The 21,135-nt window shown below is 39.2% G+C and overlaps 1 protein-coding gene across 1 annotated transcript in view; it reads right to left on the reverse strand.

Annotated features, from left to right (window-relative positions):
* LOC126412189 (AP-3 complex subunit beta-2) overlaps positions 1-21,135 on the reverse strand; it is a 255,075-nt gene that overhangs the window by 154,555 nt on the left and 79,385 nt on the right. Inside the window, exons 5-9 of the mRNA XM_050081668.1 lie at positions 9,864-9,966; positions 8,836-8,982; positions 6,603-6,791; positions 3,863-4,015; positions 2,653-2,846 (exon numbers count right to left, since the gene is read on the reverse strand). Coding sequence (XP_049937625.1) covers positions 2,653-2,846; positions 3,863-4,015; positions 6,603-6,791; positions 8,836-8,982; positions 9,864-9,966 — 786 coding nt within the window. The remainder of the gene's footprint in view (positions 1-2,652; positions 2,847-3,862; positions 4,016-6,602; positions 6,792-8,835; positions 8,983-9,863; positions 9,967-21,135) is intronic.

Here is a 21,135-nt window from a genome sequence, read left to right on the forward strand (position 1 = left end):
TGCATTCTACATAGGCATGATGACCGAGAAGCTGTCTATGTGCATGAATGGCCATCGACAAACTGTGACTAAGAAACAAGTGAACCACTCTGTTGCTGAGCATGCTGCGAAATATGATATCCTTTATTTCAATGACTGCTTCACAGCCTGTGCCATATGGATCCTTCCCATCAACACCAGCTTTTCTGAATTGCGCAGGTGGGAACTTTCCCTGCAATATGTCCTATGTTCCCATAACTCTGCTAGCCTCAACCTTCGTTAGTCACCATCCACACCCATCCAGCCGCCTCCCTGTTCCCATTCCAGCACTACATATCTGTCATTTCACCACCATACCCAGTCTTTTAATTTCTGGGGGTGTGTGTGGGTATTGCTGACAAAGGCCTTAATAGCCGAAAGCTATGATTGTGTGTATCTTTTTGTTGTGCCTATCGTGACTCAGCATCTCCGCTGTATTGTGAGTAGCAACTTTCCTTCTCTAATATTGTTACATTACATTCTGGAATTTCCATTGTTTGATAACTACAGTCTTGAGAGTTCTGTTAAATCTATACTGATGACATGCTTGTAAAGCTGCCCAGCAAGGCAGAACATCTAGCAAAACTACAAAAACTGTTCACTAGGCTATGATAACATAACTTGGTGATTAATGCATCAAAATCTATCTTTGGAGCGACTGAAGGAAAATTCTTAGGGTACCTTTATGAATGTACTACGAATCCTGGCATTTTCAAGACAGAGCGGAAACTATTTCTCAATTTCTCCAGCCCACTGCAATACATAAAATTCTGCCATTTCTTTCACAAATTTTAATTGATATTTTGTGAGCAATTATGCAATAGAGACAACATCCTTCAGCAAATTCCTAAAAGGTTCACCTAAACCTGGACACACACTACAATGAACTAATGAAAATAAAGCATCCTACACCACAGAAAAGCTGCTATTACAGAGGCTGCATTAATAGCTCACCCTCTTCTTGGCGCACCTCTCGTAGCCATGGTGAGCGCAGCATCAACTGCCAATGGAGCTGTATTACAACATATACAAAATGAATTATTTCATTTTATTATGTAAAAAGTTATCATCATCACAATGAAATTGGTCAACAAATGACCACAAACTCTACATAGCACTGGCCTCAATCAAAAACTTTAGGCACATGCTCGAAGATAGACATTTCATTCTTATCATTGACAATAAGCCGCTCATGTTCGCTTTCTTTTCAGAAGCCAGACACGGCATCACTGTGCCAGTTGCCGTCTGCGCACCTACGCAGGTTCCATCTATTACATAAAATGCCACACATATTTTTCTCAATTATTTTATAAATTGCATCGAAAGACATCATTTTTCAACTTTTTCTGTTGAATTTAATGCTGCAATTTGTTTCATGTCATCAGAGAATCTCAGTGAACATCATTAACAACATATATTGTGAGATGTGTTGCTAGATATCATGCAGCAATTAACCCAACAGTTGCTACTCTGATGAAATATCATGTTTAATTGAACACTGGTTTTGGTGTTGTTATAGTTGGCCATTCATCTGGTCACTGCATCTGCCGGCACTAAATCTGCAACCCAAATGGGCCGTATGTAGGCACTTCTCCACCACACCTGGTAGCAGAGATGCTAGCTGCGTGCACACTGCCGACAATGGTGCTGCAATCACAGAACTATTCTTCATTTGCAGTTGCATGCTTCCACATGCAGATATTTGTTTCCCTGCCTATAAAGGTCATGACATGGGCACAAGCAGACAAATGGGTCCCACTCTCAGCTTAATGTAGGCCGCATCCCATGGTCCATCAATCAGAGCCTTGTTGGCATCATAGTGTCCCGGGCAGCTGCCATTGGTTGAGCATCACCTCCTATTGACCACCGCAACAGCACATCATCATATGCTTTGCCGCCTGTTGGGATCATCACATCTCAGGCAGTCATCATGAGTTGAATACTGCCTCCCATCAGCCACTGATGGCTGCTAATGCCAGTGCCATCTCATTGGCTTTACTGACACTGTCGCTCAGCTGGGCTTCCACCACACTGATTTCACAGCTCACACTGGACTCCTACCAAGCCGACACCGCTGCTCCCACTGAGCTTTCATTGAACCCACGGGTTTCTGCCACTGCTTCGCATTGGGCTCCAGCTGAGCCAATGCCACAACATCATGCCAAGTGTCATTCACATCTCCAGCACAACATCATGCCAGATGCCAGGCATTCCTGCACCACAGCCTACACCAGGTTCCTGCAAAGCCCACATCAATGCCACTAGGACTGGCCAGACAGTACCCTGCCTACGAGACCTGGAGAAGCATCCCGAGTTATATCTACCAGATGCCATACTGTTAACTTTAGCCTTTGGTTGTGCAATAAAGTGTGCAGCACTTGCCACCAGGCAAGGACACGAAAAGGACAAATCTGAGAAGAGAACAATGAGTGAGTAAACCCACACCAGAAAAACCTACGTAGTCACAAGACTACCTTATCTCTCACATTTTTTATTTGCTTGCTTACATCTGTGTCGCAAAACACGAGTATCAATTAATATTAGAGTGAATAAAAATTTTTATATTTTTGTTAAAATGTACACCTTATTTCATGCCATACTTATTTACCTATCAAATATGAAATGTTTACTTACCTTCCTATAGCTTGAATAGTAGCAGCAACAAATTCCTTGTCATTGCTTGAAATATAAGTTTGAAACTCTCTCAGAATAACTGAAATACTTGTTTCTGTTGCAAGGTTTGTCAATATTTCTAGTTTCAATAACTTTATGTGAGTAGGGTCACTTGTTCGCACAAAAAAGCTCTTCAAAAATGGTTCAAACATTCCCTGAAATTTGTAACAGGTTACAGTTATTACCTTGCAATAACAGAACTTTTACTTGTGTGAGGAGAGGATTTTTTATGGAGGTGGTTGGAGAAAACAAGGAGACCTGTAAAAATGAAAACAAAAGGAAAAAGCAGAAGAAGTAATCATCATATGTAGTACTGAACAACAATGGCTTCAGTGAAAGCAAAATAAAAAGAAGAAAATCATGGAGATAGTGTAAAGCACAATTAGAAAACAATGATTTGCCCAGAAGCATTGAGCATTAGAATGCTGCTTCCAGGAGTCAGGGAAGAGGGCTGGCCCAACATCGAATCCACGTAGCAAATTAATGACAAGGGTTGTTGTGTCGGCCAGTGTGGATGTGGTTTTTAGATGGTTTTCCCACATCTGCCATGATGAATAACGAACTGGTACCCATGTCCCTCCTCACTTACAAGATTCGTAATCACTTCAAACATACTCTCTCACTTTTATGTGGGATGATAACACTAGCCGCAAACAGATAATACGCATTCATTCTGTACTGGAGGGGTTGGGGTTGTGACAAGATGAGCAGTTAGTCAACCTCTACCCCTAACACTATCCAATCCAGATTAACATGCTGACCCCATCTATATAAAGGACAAAACCAGAAAAATGAGGAAGACGTCAATGAAGACAATACACAATCCAAAGGGGCCCAGAACTAATAAATAAGTGCAAAGCTGAGATACCTTTTTTTTATCTTGACTGAGTGCATGCCATGATTAACATTTCTGTCTCAAGTAGGATTTGGCTGCTGGAGACAGACTTGAACCGGAAAAACATTCCCAGATGGAAAAGTCAACTAAAAAGGGGTAGAGGCATAGAAAACAAGCAACAGTGTCAAATCTATGACAGGTAACAGAAAGATGATGGTGAAAGTAATGACTAAAATTAAATAATGTGTGCAATATACCAAAGTTTTCTCTCTAGCACCTTAAGATTCAGACATCTTACACATGATTTATTAACTATGGAATATGCTAATTACTTACCTTCCTGAGAGTTGAAATAGAAGCAATGCAGTTAAGTACCACTGACTGAACTTCACGATGAGATCTAAGAAGGCGTATCAGTGCCTTGGCAACAACATTCACCTCAGACCTTGGTGCTAAATGATGATACAGCTGAGCTACTGCCATCACTACCTTCACATATGAAAAGAAAACAATCAAAATAAACATCCTTATTTAAATACAAAAAGGTTTATGAACGAAAATTCAGTTTCATTTCTACAAAAATTTGGATGTTCAGCACTCCACAGAAGTTAAATATGAAGCATTTGTAATTCTATAGTGTGCACCTACAAACAAACATCCAAGGCATTAGATAATTGTTGTGTTTATGTTTTTATTTGTGACATTTGTTATGGCTTCTAGCAAATTAATATATTCATTTCCCAACACAAATATTGAGCAGGTCTTCAGTGAAATACTAAAAATACAATAATAAGATCTAGAAGTAGGTTATCATCACTCAACATCAATTTCAACTACAATAAAACAGGTTTCTTGCTCATTCTTTGGTGTAAGCATTTAGTATGAACAGTAAATTGAATACAAGGGTTGACTGAAAAGTCATGCCTCCACCTTTGTAACTGTTCAACAGTTGGCAGCATTGGTATGTGGCAGGTACTGGTTTGTTCTGTAGCCTCTTCTCTACAGCTCCAGTTGGCGGGAAGCCTTAGCATTGAATGGTTGTGTTTTTACAGTGTAAAGTATGGAACCCCGTGCACACGACTGATGGTCAATGCGATTTAAGCAGCGTGCAATCATTGAATTCTTGACAGCAGAAGGTGTCACCCCAAAGGAGGTTCACCAGAGAATGAAAGCAGTTTATGGTGATCGTGTTGACGTGAGTACTGTGCGTCATTGGACAAGTAAGTTTAAAGATGTTGAGACGGGAACATCTGACCTGCGTGACAAACAAAGAGTGGGACGTACTGTGACAGCAACCACCGAGTTTCACAAGCAACGATTGATTCAGGACAATTGTTGTGTCACTCAGAGAGAAAGTGCAAGCACAATCGGCATTTCATAAGAACATGTGGGTCACTTTATTGCTTTGCTTGGCTATTGGTAGATCTGTGCACAATGGGTACCCCAGATGCTGACTCCTGAATTTAAAGCGCACAGACTTAAAATTTTCCAGGAACTCCTCTTGCGTTACGAGAATGAAGGTGACGCCTATCTCCATTCAATTGTGACAAGAGACGAAATGTGGGTACACCATTACGACCCGGAGACGAAACGTCAGTCTATGGAATATCGACACAAAGACTTGCCCCAGGAAAAGAAATTCAAAATGCAGCCTTCAGTTGGAAAAATCATGGCCACAGTGTTCTGGGATGCAGATGGTGTTATCCATGTTCATTTCCTTGATCATGGAACAACAATAAATTCAGAGCGTTACGTCACAATGCTGTGAACTCTGAAACAACGGCTAACAAGGGTCCAAAAGGAAAAGGAAAATGTTTTCCTGCAGCATGACAGTGCCAAAGCACACACTTCACATGCCACCACAGCAGAACTTCAGAGACTGAATCTCACCACCGTACAGCATCCTCCATACAGTCCAGATTTAGCACCGTCTAACTTCCATCTGTTCCCGATAATGAAAGACTATCTGTGGGGACATCATTACACTTCTGATGAAGACGCAGAGAAAACTGTGAGACTGTGGTTGCAGAAACAGAGTGTTGACTTCTTCTGTGATGGCTTCAGAAAACTTGTTCATCATTGGCAGGAATGTATCCAATTGGATGTTGACTATCTGGAAAAGTGAATACTGGTAATTAAAGACACATTCTAAGGATTATTTCTGCATTTGAGTTATTAAAATATTCCCATCCATTAATGAAGGTGGAGGCATTACTTTTCATTCAACCCTTGTAAAATACAAACATGCAAGTATTTTTTTTTTTATTGGTGATGAGATTTGAGTGTCTCACATCCAGGTTTAGGTACTGATCTTGCCCATAATTTTAATCTGGCAGGAAGTTTCATTACACCATACTCTCCACTGAACAGTGAAACAATCATTCCCATTAACATCATTATTGATCTGTTTTTGTGTTCCCAAGCCATTTCTGATCTAATGCAAAAACTACTCCATCAGATGAACCCCCCCTCAGAAAGAGATATATAATATTTTTCTCCTCCCATAAAAAACCACTTTTTGCTACTTTTTACCTCATTTTCAACACATTTATTGGCCTGTACAACTTACATGATATCTCAAATTTTTATTTAGCCTTAATTTCACTGAAATTTATTATTTAGATTATTATTTTGATTTTTCTGATTCCCTTGGTGTAACTGATTTTTATTAGTGCACACATAATTGGAAAATACAATTTACTGATACCAGCACTAAAAAAAGCCAAGAGCTAATTAGTATATATTAGGAAAAAGTGTGTATTCAACTTGAAACCTGCAACACACTTATGGAAGAACAGTTTGTAAGTTGTGAATATTTGATTCTTGATCTGACGTAAGCTGCATTCATGTTTTGAAGGACTTTAAGTCAAATACTCCCCTAGGCATCCAGATTTAGATTTGTTGTTGTTTCCTTAAGTCACTGAAGATTAGTTCCAAGATATCTCTACCCAATTTGCTATTCTGCCCCATATCTAATGACACCATCAACAGGTCTTTTTCGATTATCTTTCCTTATAGTATTAAAATGAAGGGGGAAAAAACTGTATGTGACAAAACAAGGAAAACTAGTACTCACAGAGGCATTTCTACTCTGAAGCAGTGGCTTTGCATTTCTCAAAAGCAATCTGTGATCTGGATCCAAAGAGTATGTCTTCTTTGGCTTTTCAGTTTTCCCTTTGCTTTCATTATCATCATCATCCTCATCCTCTTCTTCATCATCATCATCATCATAAAAAGGTTTGTCTTCTTCATCATCACCTGGATCCTGCCAAGTTCAGTAGGTATGTTATATATGAAATCACATTTTCTTATTTACATATTTTATTAACAGTAAATGTTTCTACAAAAACTTTATTGGCATTCTATGAAAGCTAGAAAACAATGAAATAAAATATAAAAACAATTACTGATTTGAAAGTCATGTGTATATCAACAGAGGTGTCTTTGCAGAAAATATAGCCAAGGACAGGAAAAATTAAACCTAGAATCAAATCACAATTTGTTCTTCCCAAAATGCACATTTATACTGGACTGACATTAAGAGAAAACTAACAGCATATTGGCATGTTGTACTGTAGTTTTCTCATCTTTGAATTTCTATCCAGTTTAGAATTCTGATCAGTAAGTTGAAACAATGACATAGTTATAAGATTATAGCATATAAAATGGCACAGAAAAATACTGTATAACACTTATAAAACATTTAATAGTACACTAGGGTTTAAAGTCACTGAAAGGTCAATTAGTAGCTTAAGAACAGAAGTAGATACAGAAGTATTTTCAGTTTTCAGACTAGATCAGATACACTGTTGCACACAAAGTGGGGAGACCCTGGAGGAGGTAGTACATGTCAAAAACATATTTTCACAAGAAATGACATAGTAATTGATCATTTAATTATTATTAGGAGTCACAGACATGTGAATTGGTTGAATGATAATACTTCCCTGAAACTTCCTGGCAGATTAAAACTGTGTGCCCGACCGAGACTCGAACTTGGGACCTTTGCCTTTCGCGGGCAAGTGCTCTACCATCTGAGCTACCGAAACACGACTCACGTCCGGTACGCACAGCTTTACTTATGCCAGTACCTTGTCTCCTACCCTCCAAACTTTACAGAAGCTCTCCTTCGCAGGAGACGAGGTACTGGCATAAGTAAAGCTGTGAGTACCGGACGTGAGTCGTGTTTCGGTAGCTCAGATGGTAGAGCACTTGCCCGCGAAAGGCAAAGGTCCCGAGTTCGAGTCTCGGTCAGGCACACAGTTTTAATCTGCCAGGAAGTTTCATATCAGCACACACTCCGCTGCAGAGTGAAAATCTCATTCTGGAAACATCCCCCAGGCTGTGGCTAAGCCATGTCTCCGCAATTCCTTTCTTTCAGGAGTGCTAGTTCTGCAAGGTTCGCAGGAGAGCTTCTGTAAAGTTTGGAAGGTAGGAGACAAGGTACTGGCAGAAGTAAAGCTGTGAGTACCGGACGTGAGTCGTGCTTCGGTAGCTCAGATGGTAGAGCACTTGCCCGCAAAAGGCAAAGGTCCTGAGTTCGAGTCTCGGTCGGGCACACAATTTTAATCTGCCAGGAAGTTTCATATCAGTGCACACTCCGCTGCAGAGTGAAAATCTCATTCTGATAATACTTTCCTAGTTTTACTGTTTTTCATTTCCCTCTGGATAGTCTATAGCAATTGCAGCATTTTTTAGACATTTTCAAGTGATTACTTATTGCCCTTCTGAAACCAATAACTAGTTTCTCAAAGGACAATAATAAATTACTTGAAAATGGCTGCAAAGCTCAAGCTGCAGAGGACAATACAGAAAGAAGTAAAACAACAGTCTTCTTACTTTTATGCCTCTTAAGTGGAATAATTTAAGGGTAAGGAGGAAGTAACACATTTTATATATTTTTTCACTTACATACTGATAAAGTTTATCACAAATATCTACTGCATACCACTAAGCACAGGCAACAATTTGAAGGCTATCACTGAGAAAGACCATCAGAAACAAAAATTATAAAAACATATAAATAAAACTGAACTTATGTGCAGATGGGAACGGGAAGCACAACACATCAATCTTGACCACAGTCAACAACAACAGGCAGTAAAAGAATTATGTCAGTCACTCTTTTCTATACACTTTCTGAAATCATTAGCAAAAAGTAGCAAAGAAAATAATAGTACTGAGTGTCTAGTTTTGTTCAATGGTATTTGACCTCTCAATGAAAACAAAAACTTTCAACTTTATCACACATGTATACAACACAAAAGGAGCTGCAACACAGTCTCAGCCAAAAAGTTACCACAACTTACTCCAATATTAGGATCCACAAACTGTGTCCGTGCATAGCGTGTCAGCATGTTGATGATGATGACCTGACCCCATTCATCAACATCTACTAATAGGTTGCACAGTTTGCGGTAATTTTTGTGTATAAGATCAATCCGTTCTGGGCATACCTACATATAAAACCAAGATTACACAAAGAAACAGTACTCATTTAAAAATGAATTTATGCAACACAGTTTCACCATATTTTAGAGAACAGATGAGAAGCATCGAGAATGGACACTGAAGTGGGAAGACAGCACAGCTTGCGGGAGAAGGTAGGATTCATAGTAAGCGGCTGGATTTATGAGATTGGGTGGGGTTTGTAGAAGGGTGGATCGTTTATGAAAGGTTGCAGGATTTGTTGGATGGAGCAGAGGACTATTGGGAATCAAGATGTGCGAGCAATCTGACTGGAAGGGGTGAAATGAGCAGAGTGTATTACGTAGTGCGTGGAATTCAGAAGAGAAGGTGTTGAGAAGTATGATAGAGATCCATGAGAGTAATGGATGGTGATACCTGGAGGAACTGGGGAGGAAGGTAGGAAGGACTGGTGAGAAGGGCAGGAGGAGCTAGGAAGACAAGGAGAGGTGGGGGCAGTGAGATTATCAAGATAAGAAGAAGAATGTGTAGCATTATGGGAAGAGAGAGGAGAGAGAGAGAGAAGGTGTATCCAATGGGTAGAAAGGAAACAGGTGTGGAGTAGAAAACAAGAAAAATGAATGAAAAGGTTAAACACACATAAAAGTGTCATTTCTGTAACCATTTAGTAAATGATTTTTATTCTATGGAAAGTATAATCATATACATTACTGTAATTATAATTTAAAAATAGTAAGTTGATTCCACAACTGAGTCACAGAACTTACATGAAACTAAACATCGTACTCTGAGCAACATTCTTAACATACTGCATTTATTCATTGTCTTCATTAACTTTTATTACACCTTGATAAAATATTAAATAAATGCACACAGTGGATAGGGTAGTTATAAGAAGAATATTACGTACCTCCTCAAAAGCCATGACTGCTGATCCAACTACTAATGTTGTCTTATCAGAGAGAAGCTTTTCAATTACATGTGTTAATTCTTCTTTCTGATCATTGTCAAGGCTGAAAAGATAGAAATATTCTATAGGAACTTACAACCAGACAGAAAATGGCACACGAGGAAAAGCGAATGAAGATTTATAAGTGAAAGTGTCAGAACATACAGACAAGAAGGGATGGTATGAAGTGGCAGAAAAGAGAAACAAAGATGGAGGAACTACATAACACAAGCGATTGGGCAGCCACACTGAGATGGACTTATTTTGGAGAGGGGGGGGACACAGATGAGGGACAGTCAGATGCAGCTGAATCATTAAAAGGAGAGCCACACAAAGAAGGGAGAGGGTGCACACAAAGATGTATGAGAAGACTCTTGTGAGGTGCAGGGTGATATTCAAGCATGATTTTCAAACTGACACTAATTATATTAACACTGTTTCAAATTTATAAATAATATTGCTGTAATATTGTTTAAAAATATGTCAGTCTAAATTACTAGTTAAGATTGTTTGTCTAAAAATCAACAAAATAATTTTGTTTTATGATATGTCTCATTATCTAACTGGTGGTGCACTATACCATTAGAAGTGTTGTACTACTTACTTACTTACTTACTTACTTACTTACTTACTCACTCACTGGTCGGTCATACCGGACCCGAGAGTCCATTACCGCAGCAACGTATTTTTGCCATCTGTCCCTGTCTTGGGCTATTTCCTTCCATTCATCTTCAATACCTAGGCTCCTCAAATCAGCCTTCACATTGTCCTCCCATCCACGCCTCGGTCTCCCCACAGGACATTTTCCTTCTAGGTGCCCTACCAGTACTCTGCGTGCTGCCCTGCCCTCATCCATTCGAGCTACGTGACCCGCCCTTCGCAGCCTACGTGATTTAATAATACTGATTATGTCAGGGCTTGAATAGAGTTCGTGAACCTTTTCGTTATGCAGTTTTCGCCACTCTCCGCTAATGTCATCCCTTTTTGCTCCGAAAAGTTTCCTCAAAATTTTGTTTTCGAATACTCTGAACGGCTTTTCATTTTTCACAGTGAGAGACCAAGTCTCACACCCATACAGCATAACTGGTAGAATGATAGTCTTGTATATTCTGATCTTTAAATTCCTGGACAATATCTGTGATGAAAGTAATCTACTCAGTGAGAAGTAGCACGCATTTCCCGCCTGTAATCTCTTCTTCAGTTCGGATTCAATCTCATTCCTCGAAGTGGTGTCCACGTCTAGATACTTAAATGTGTTCACTTTTTCAAACTGCATGTCTCCAACTCTTAACATTTCCTGATCTACTGCTGTTGGCATTCTAGTAGTAAACAGGTATTTAGTTTTGTCTTCACTTATCCTTAGACCTACATCTTCACTAGCCTTGATTAACGCATTCGCATTTGCTGTTAAAGATTCTTTCCTATCGCTAATGATGTTTAGATCATCTGCATACCCTAATATCTTAATATTTCCATTTAACTCCACACCCTCTGAATTATCTGCTGCCATTCGTACAATATATTCTAGGACTAAATTAAAAAGTAGAGGAGACAGGGCATCTCCCTGCTTAAGTCCATTCTTTATTACAAATTCTTCTGACTCCAATTTCCCCACACGTACTCTACCTTTTGTGTTTTTCAAACTCGCTTCTATAAGTCTAACATACTTCTTTGGTATTCCAAGTTCTAAAAGAATTCTGTACAATTCTGACTGCAATACTGAATCATATGCTTTTGTAAAATCTATGAAAACATTATGAACTGGTTTATTGTATTCCCATTTCTTTTCCAAAATTTGACGCAGGGTGAATATTTAGTCTATAGTTGATAGCCGGCTTGGTAATCCCCTACAATTTCATCTGCATACGGTGTAAGCCTGCTTAGCAGAATATTCGAGAAAATTTTGGAACATACTGGTAATAGAGATATCCCTCTATAATTACTACAATCCATTTTGTCACCTTTCTTAAAAATTGGGATCAGAATCGACTCCTGCCACTCTTCAGGTATCATCTCTGAGTTCCATACTTTAGTTATCACTTTGTGAACTACTTCCACCAATTTCTGTCCCCCATTTTTAACTAATTCTGCAGTTATGCAATCTGATCCTGGTGCTTTATGGTTTTTCAGTTTGTTGATTGCATCTCTTACTTCCTTTAACATTGGCTCAAGTATCTGGGATTCTGCTGTATGTATCTCGTACGCCTGCTCATTTCCTGCTTCCTGGTGTACATTTAATAGATGCTCAAAATACGCCCTCCATTTACTTAATATAGCACTGGGGTCTGTCAGTATTCCCCCAGCATCCTCTCAAAGTGCATTTGTCCTAGCTTTGAACCCCTTCCTATACCCATTTATGTCTAGGTAAAGATCCCTAATGTTTTTTGTTTTACTGTTTGTTTCCATTTTTTAAATTTGATTGTTCAAATAATCCCTCTTCTTTGCCCGTAGCCTACGACCAACTTCCCTTCTCACGTTCACGAACTCCTCTCATTTTCTGTCTCCCATTCTATCCCAATCTAAACCCACTTTTCTCCTTTCCTCTACCAATTTCTTGCATTCCTCATCAAACCACAGCTTCCTCCTGTTCTTCTTAATTGTACCTATTATGACCTTCGCTGCCTCTTTGATATTATTCCTCACATTGATCCACTGTTTATTTACATCCTCGTCTTTATCTTCGTGTGTCCAGAGAGCATCAAACCTATTTGAAATTTCTATCATGTACCTTTTTCTAAAGTTTTCATCATTTAGCTTGTCACTGTCGAACATAACAAGTTCTGCACTGTGACATCTTGATGTTGCTGTAGATAGCCGTTGGTGAACTTTGTACAAACCAATATTTATTAACAAGCATTTTCTTCATTATTCTATGTACAAAGAACCTATCTATACCTCTATTGCTACACGAATGGCTGAGTTCTTATTCAAAACATTTGTGCAACAACCTACACCTTCTCCCCCCCATGAACCATGGACCTTGCCGTTGGTGGGGAGGCTTGCGTGCCTCAGCGATACAGATAGCCGTACCGTAGGTGCAACCACAACGGAGGGGTATCTGTTGAGAGGCCAGACAAACGTGTGGTTCCTGAAGAGGGGCAGCAGCCTTTTCAGTAGTTGCAAGGGCAACAGTCTGGATGATTGACTGATCTGGCCTTGTAACAATAACCAAAACGGCCTTGCTGTGCTGGTACTGCGAACGGCTGAAAGCAAGGGGAAACTACAGCCGTAATTTTTCCCGAGGGCATGCAGCTTTACTGTATGATTACATGATGATGGCGTCCTCTTGGGTAAAATATTCCGGAGGTAAAATAGTCCCCCATTCGGATCTCCGGGCGGGGACCACTCAAGAGGATGTCGTTATCAGGAAAAAGAAAACTGGCGTTCTACGCATCGGAGCGTGGAATGTCAGATCCCTTAATCGGGCAGGTAGGTTAGAAAATTTAAAAAGGGAAATGGATAGGTTGAAGTTAGATATAGTGGGAATTAGTGAAGTTCGGTGGCAGGAGGAACAAGACTTCTGGTCAGGTGACTACAGGGTTATAAACACAAAATCAAATAGGGGTAATGCAGGAGTAGGTTTAATAATGAATAGGAAAATAGGAATGCGGGTAAGCTACTACAAACAGCATAGTGAACGCATTATTGTGGCCAAGATAGATACGAAGCCCACGCCTACTACAGTAGTACAAGTTTATATGCCAACTAGCTCTGCAGATGACGAAGAAATTGAAGAAATGTATGATGAAATAAAAGAAATTATTCAGATTGTGAAGGGAGACGAAAATTTAATAGTCATGGGTGACTGGAATTCGAGTGTAGGAAATGGGAGAGAAGGAAACATAGTAGGTGAATATGGATTGGGGGACAGAAATGAAAGAGGAAGCCGCCTGGTCGAATTTTGCACAGAGCACAACATAATCATAACTAACACTTGGTTTAAGAATCATGAAAGAAGGTTGTATACATGAAAGAACCCTGGAGATACTAAAAGGTATCAGATAGATTATATAATGGTAAGACAGAGATTTAGGAACCAGGTTTTAAATTGTAAGACATTTCCAGGGGCAGATGTGGACTCTGACCACAATCTATTGGTTATGACCTGTAGGTTAAAACTGAAGAAACTGCAAAAAGGTGGGAATTTAAGGAAATGGGACCTGGATAAACTAAAAGAACCAGAGGTTGTACAGAAATTCAGGGAGAGCATAAGGGAGCAATTGACGGGGATGGGGGAAATAAATACAGTAGAAGAAGAATGGGTAGCTTTGAGGGATGAAGTAGTGAAGGCAGCAGAGGATCAAGTAGGTAAAAAGACGAGGGCTAGTAGAAATCCTTGGGTAACAGAAGAAATATTGAATTTACTTGATGAAAGGAGAAAATATAAAAATGCAGTAAGTGAAACAGGCAAAAAGGAATACAAACGTCTCAAAAATGAGATCGACAGGAAGTGCAAAATGGCTAAGCAGGGATGGCTAGAGGACAAATGTAAGGATGTAGAGGCCTATCTCACTAGGGGTAAGATAGATACCGCCTATAGGAAAATTAAAGAGACCTTTGGAGATAAGAGAACGACTTGTATGAATATCAAGAGCTCAGATGGAAACCCAGTTCTAAGCAAAGAAGGGAAAGCAGAAAGATGGAAGGAGTATATAGAGGGTCTATACAAGGGCGATGTACTTGACGACAATATTATGGAAATGGAAGAGGATGTAGATGAAGATGAAATGGGAGATATGATACTGCGTGAAGAGTTTGACAGAGCACTGAAAGACCTGAGTCGAAACAAGGCCTCCGGAGTAGACAATATTCCATTGGAACTACTGACGGCTGTGGGAGAGCCAGTCCTGACAAAACTCTACCATCTGGTGAGCAAGATGTATGAAACAGGCGAAATACCCTCAGACTTCAAGAAGAATATAATAATTCCAATCCCAAAGAAAGCAGGTGTTGACAGATGTGAAAATTACCGAACTATCAGCTTAATAAGTCACAGCTGCAAAATACTAACACGAATTCTTTACAGACGAATGGAAAAACTAGTAGAAGCCAACCTCGGGGAAGATCAGTTTGGATTCCGTAGAAACACTGGAACACGTGAGGCAATACTGACATTACGACTTATCTTAGAAGAAAGATTAAGGAAAGGCAAACCTACGTTTCTAGCATTTGTAGACTTAGAGAAAGCTTTTGACAATGTTGACTGGAATACTCTCTTTCAAATTCTAAAGGTGGCAGGGGTAAAATACAGGGAGCGAAAGGCTATTTACAATTTGTACAGAAACCAGATGGCAGTTATAAGAGTCGAGGGACATGAAAGGGAAGCAGTGGTTGGGAAGGGAGTAAGACAGGGTTGTAGCCTCTCCCCGATGTTGTTCAATCTGTATATTGAGCAAGCAGTAAAGGAAACAAAAGAAAAATTTGGAGTAGGTGTTAAAATTCATGGAGAAGAAATAAAAACTTTGAGGTTCGCCGATGACATTGTAATTCTGTCAGAGACAGCAAAGGACTTGGAAGAGCAGTTGAATGGAATGGACAGTGTCTTGAAAGGAGGATATAAGATGAACATCAACAAAAGCAAAACAAGGATAATGGAATGTAGTCTAATTAAGTCGGGTGATGCTGAGGGAATTAGATTAGGAAATGAGGCACTTAAAGTAGTAAAGGAGTTTTGCTATTTGGGGAGCAAAATAACTGATGATGGTCGAAGTAGAGAGGATATAAAATGTAGGCTGGCAATGGCAAGGAAAGCGTTTCTGAAGAGAAATTTGTTAACATCCAGTATTGATTTAAGTGTCAGGAAGTCATTTCTGAAAGTATTCGTATGGAGTGTAGCCATGTATTGAAGTGAAACATGGACGATAAATAGTTTGGACAAGAAGAGAATAGAAGCTTTCGAAATGTGGTGCTACAGAAGAATGCTGAAGATTAGATGGGTAGATCACATAACTAATGAGGAAGTATTGAATAGGATTGGGGAGAAGAGAAGTTTGTGGCACAACTTGACCAGAAGAAGGGATCGGTTGGTAGGACATGTTCTGAGGCATCAAGGGATCACCAATTTAGTATTGGAGGGCAGCGTGGAGGGTAAAAATCGTAGAGGGAGACCAAGAGATGAATACACTAAGCAGATTCAGAAGGATGTAGGTTGCAGTAGGTACTGGGAGATGAAAAAGCTTGCACAGGATAGAGTAGCATGGAGAGCTGCATCAAACCAGTCTCAGGACTGAAGACCACAACAACAACAACTACACCTTCTTGCGACATGACAAGATAGAATGTTTTTATAGTTCCCTTCTGGGGTGAATATATCCTATTTGATTGGACAGAGTTAGCACATCATATGTTACAGAGAAACTAGATGATGGTAGGTAGTATTCTGAAACTACGGATGGTGAAACCCAGTTTTTACATAAGATTATGAATATTTCAAAGAGAGGATCACATTTATCTTCTATTATAAAAATCTAAACTTTTAGATTTCACCAATTGCTCCAATTGACTACGCTGCTTTAAAATACTCAGTGAACAAAAATGACCTGTTTTCATAATAAATCTTTTACTTTGGTCATATGTGTACAATGTAATGAAAATATTGGATATTTAAATTGTCTTATACGCCACGGCCCAGACAACTTCCATTCTCACAACTACCATGTAATGTTTTCTTTCTTGAAGTTGCTTACTACTTTCAAGTGAAAGCAATATTTCGTAACAGTGCTTGTAAATGTCTGCCTCCCATACGACTGAGAAAAATTTTGCCAGATTTTGCCACTGTACTGGAAGCCAAGATGTAATCTATCCCGCATTCTGGTAGAAATTATATGTGTGGAAACAAGTTCTGTGATGATGTACATGAGATGTGAACATCAGCTAAATTAACTTTTCTTTGAACTTACATGTCATTATGATGAGTCACAGATGAGAACATTTTCCACACCTCTGAGCACAATATAATATTTTACACAACAATTATATTAAATTTTTAGTTTACCACTGCAATATCTGACATGTTGAGTAATAGACTAAAAATGTTAAATCACTACACTATCTGAAACTGCTCCACCCTACGGCTTAATGACAATGACATCTTCTTTGGTGAAATATCGAGAAGTAAAATAGTCCTCCATTTCGATTTCTGGATTATACACAACATTGTCATAAGGAAAAATGAAACTGGTGTTCTACGACTGAAGCATAACATGTTAGATCCCTTAATCGGGTAGGTAGGTTACAGAATGTAAAGTGGGAAATCATGAGGCTGTAGCTTGATAAAGTGGAAATTAGTGAAGTGTAGTTGCAGGACCTTAGGTCAGTTTAGTAAAAGGTTAGGGGGGGGGGGGGAATTTAAAATTAAATATCTTCTGTACAGTAGTGAATAGTGTCATGGTGTTGAAGTAGCCACACAACAGTACAAAAGAAATAAGTGATTCCAAATTTGTGTATTTCTTTCATTTCTTGGAGATTTTAGGAGATTTCCAGTTGCTCCCTTCTGCGGGATTGGGGCAACATGAGTAGGAAAAAAGTCATTTAAAAATTCACAACTTAAATTCTTATATGAAATATTAACATATTATTCTATTCACCTTCATGTTATAAGTTGCCTGTTCCATGGAAATTTGTATTTGCAATACTATACACTGAGGTGTCAAATCCATGGGATACCTCCTAATATCATGTCAGACCTCCTTTTTCTCAGCAGAATGCAGCAACTTGATGTGGCATTGACTCAACAAGTTGTTGGAAGTCCACTGCAGAAATATTGATCCATGCTGCCTCTGTATCCACCCATAGTTGTGAAAGAATTTCCAGTGCAGGATTTTGTGCCCACACTGACCCCTCTATTATGTCCCATAAATGTTTGCTGGGATTCATGTAAGGTGATCTGGGCTGCCAAACCATTCGCTCAGATTGTCCAGAATGTTTTTTAGACCAAACAATCACAAACAATTGTAGTCATGTGACATGGTGCAATTTCATCCATAAAAATGCCACCGTTGTTTGGGATCATGAAGTTTTAAACGGCTGCAAATGGTCTCCAAGTAGCCGAACATAACCATTTCCAAGCAATGATCAAACAATGGAAAATCCAGGATGGAATGTAATAATATTATGAGGAGGACAGTTGCTACTCACCATATAACGGAGATGCTGAGTTGCAGATAGGAAAAAAAAAAAAAAAAAAAAAAAAAAAAAAAAAAAAAAAAAAAAAAAAAAAAAAAAAAGAAACCACCCTCTAACAATTTTAGCTTTTGGCCATTACGGCCTTCGTCAACAATAGACACTCACTCAAACGCAACTTGTGTGTGTGTGTGTGTGTGTGTGTGTGTGTGTGTGTGTGTGTGTGTGTGTGTGTGTGGGGGCGCGCGCGCGCGCGCGCGCGTGTGAGTTTGACGAAGGCCTTAACGGCCGAAAGTTATAATTGTGAATTTCTTTTTGTTGTGCCAATCTGCGACTCAGCATCTCCGCTATATTGTGAATAGCAACTTCCCTCCTCATAATTTTGTTAAATTCCCAAGCAATGATTGGTTCAGTTGGACCAGAGGACACACACCATTTCACACAAACACAGCCCACACCAGTATGGACTTGGATGCATGGCTTCATGGGGTCTGGACCAAACTCAAATCTTACCATCACCTTTTACCAATTGAAACAGGGACTCATCTGACCAGGCCATGGTTTTCCAGTCATGTAGGGTCCAACCAGTATGGTCAAGAGGTCCGATATGGTCCTAACGGATGAATTTGTCATACATCCCACATTGATTTCTGCAGTTATTTCACACAAGCTTCCTTGTTTGTTAGCACTGAAAACTCTATGCAACGGCTGCTGCTCTCAGTTGTTAAGTGAAGACTGTCAGCCACTGTGTGGGCTGTGGAAAGAGGTAAAGCCTGAAATTTGTTATTCTCCTCATACTCTTGACACTGTGGATCCTGGAATATTGAATTCCCTAATGACTTTAAAAATTGAATGTCCTATGCATCTAGCTCTTAACTATCATTCTGCATTCTAAGTCTCAATTCCCAATCTATGGCCATAATCACGTCAGAAACCTTTTCACAGGTATCATCTGCGTACAAATGACAGCTTTGCCAACGTACTGCCCTTTTATACCTTCTGTACATGATAATAATGCCATCTGTGTATGTGCATATCACTCACTATCCCATGACTATTGTCACCTCAGTATATGTATTTTTTATATATAGGATGTTTCAAAAATACTTTTACAATCTTTCGGGACAGGTTCATTAGAGCAAAACAAAAGAAAATGTCTAGTAAACACAGACTTTAAAATGCATACCTTAAGAGCTGTAAGCACTTGTTCATCTTTGATCTGTGATACACACCTCTTCTATTGAACAAGTGTTCAGAGCTCTTAAGGTATGCATTTTGGAGCCCATGTTTACAGCCCTTTTTTTGTGTTTTGTGTAAGGAGCCTGTCCCCACATTTACTAAGATTATTTTTAAAAACCATGTATGACAATAATTTATGGGTGTCTCAGATAATGAAGTTCAAAGAAATTATATGAATATTTGTATGTTTTATGAGTTCTATGTTTGATAAGTTTTTTCAGCTAATGATAGCCTCTCTCTATCAAGCATAATACCTGGTAAGCATTGTTTTCTCTTGGTCGGTCACATTGAGAATCTGACGTGTGTTATACATTCGGCAGTTTTGTGATTCACTGCCTTCTGTTCCACTAAAGTTCATCTAACGATAGTATGTTATCCCATCCACACATCTGTATCCAGTGCACATTCTTATACATAGTTTAATTAACTTTCAGTTTTATATCCTCTAGTGGTAGACATGAATTATTTTCTGTACACTGCTACAAAAATTTCTTTTGTCTAAAAAATGAGATTGAAAGGAAGTACAAAATGGCTAAGCAGGAGTGGCTAGAGGACAAATGTAACTCTATGGAACCACGTGTAACTAGGGGAAAGATGAATACCATCTACAGGAAAATTAAAGAGGTTTTTGGAGAAAAGAAAAACAGCTATATGAATATTAAGATCACAGACAGAAAACCAGTCCTAAGCAAAGAAGGGAAAGCTGGAAGGTGAAAAGTGGAAGGAATATAAAGAGGGCTTATGCAAGAGAAATGAGCAATTTTATAGAAAGAGAAGAGCAAGTAGATGAGGATCAGAGGGGAGATATGATATTGCAAGAAGACTCTGACAGAGTACTGAAAGATTTGGGATGGAACAAGGTCCCTGGAGTAGTGGACATCCCCTCAGAATTGCTGATACCCTTGGAAGAGCCAGACTTTAATAACTATTCCACCGAGTGTGCAAGATATATGAAACAGGTGAAATACCTCCAGACTTAAAGAGGATTGTAATAATTCGAATCCCAAAGACAGCAGTTACCAACAGGTTAAATATTACTGAACTGCTAGTTTAATAATTCATGGTTACAAAATACTGACATAAATTATTTACAGATGAATGGAAAAACTGGTACAAGCCGACCTTGGGGAAGATCAGTTTGAGTTCCAAAGAACCTTTGGAATGCGCCAGGCAAACCTGACCCTAAGGCTTACCTTAAAAATGGGTTGCAGAAAGGTAAGCCTATATTGACAGCATTTGTTGAAAGCTTCTGACAGTAATAAATGGGATACTCTCTTTGCAATTCTGAGGGTAGCAGGGGTAAAATAAAGGGAACAAAAGTTTCTGAAGAAGAGAAATTTCTTAATACTGAATATAAATTTAAGTGTTAGGAAGTATTTTCTTTAAGGCATTTGTCTAGAATGTAGCCTTGTGTTGAAGTGAAACATGGACAAACTGCAGTTCAGACCACAGAATAGGAACTTCTGAAATGTGGTGCTGCAGAAGGACGCTGAATATCAGATGGGTAAATCACATTACTAATGAGGAGGTGCTGAACAGAATTGGAGAGAAGAGAAATTTGTGGCATAACTTGAGACTGGTTCATAGGACACTTGGAAGGACCACATCCTTCTTAAGATATGACTTATTTAAACATGAGGATAGTGTTACGAATTCCTGTACAACAAAGGCTGAACCAAGATCAGTTAAAATAAATTTAAATGTCAGTCTGCAAGTCTTTCGACTTGGCACCACCGAGATAACATGTCAGTTTTGTTAGTTATTTCTTTAAGCTGGTGCACATTTGTCTCTATGAGGCCAAGTAGACACTTTCCAGTCCTTTCAACAATAAAAGAAACTGAGGTGGTCACTACAGCCAGAACTTAGGATATCC

This window comes from Schistocerca serialis, chromosome 7 (assembly GCF_023864345.2).
Source record: "Schistocerca serialis cubense isolate TAMUIC-IGC-003099 chromosome 7, iqSchSeri2.2, whole genome shotgun sequence".
NCBI lineage: Eukaryota > Metazoa > Arthropoda > Insecta > Orthoptera > Acrididae > Schistocerca > Schistocerca serialis.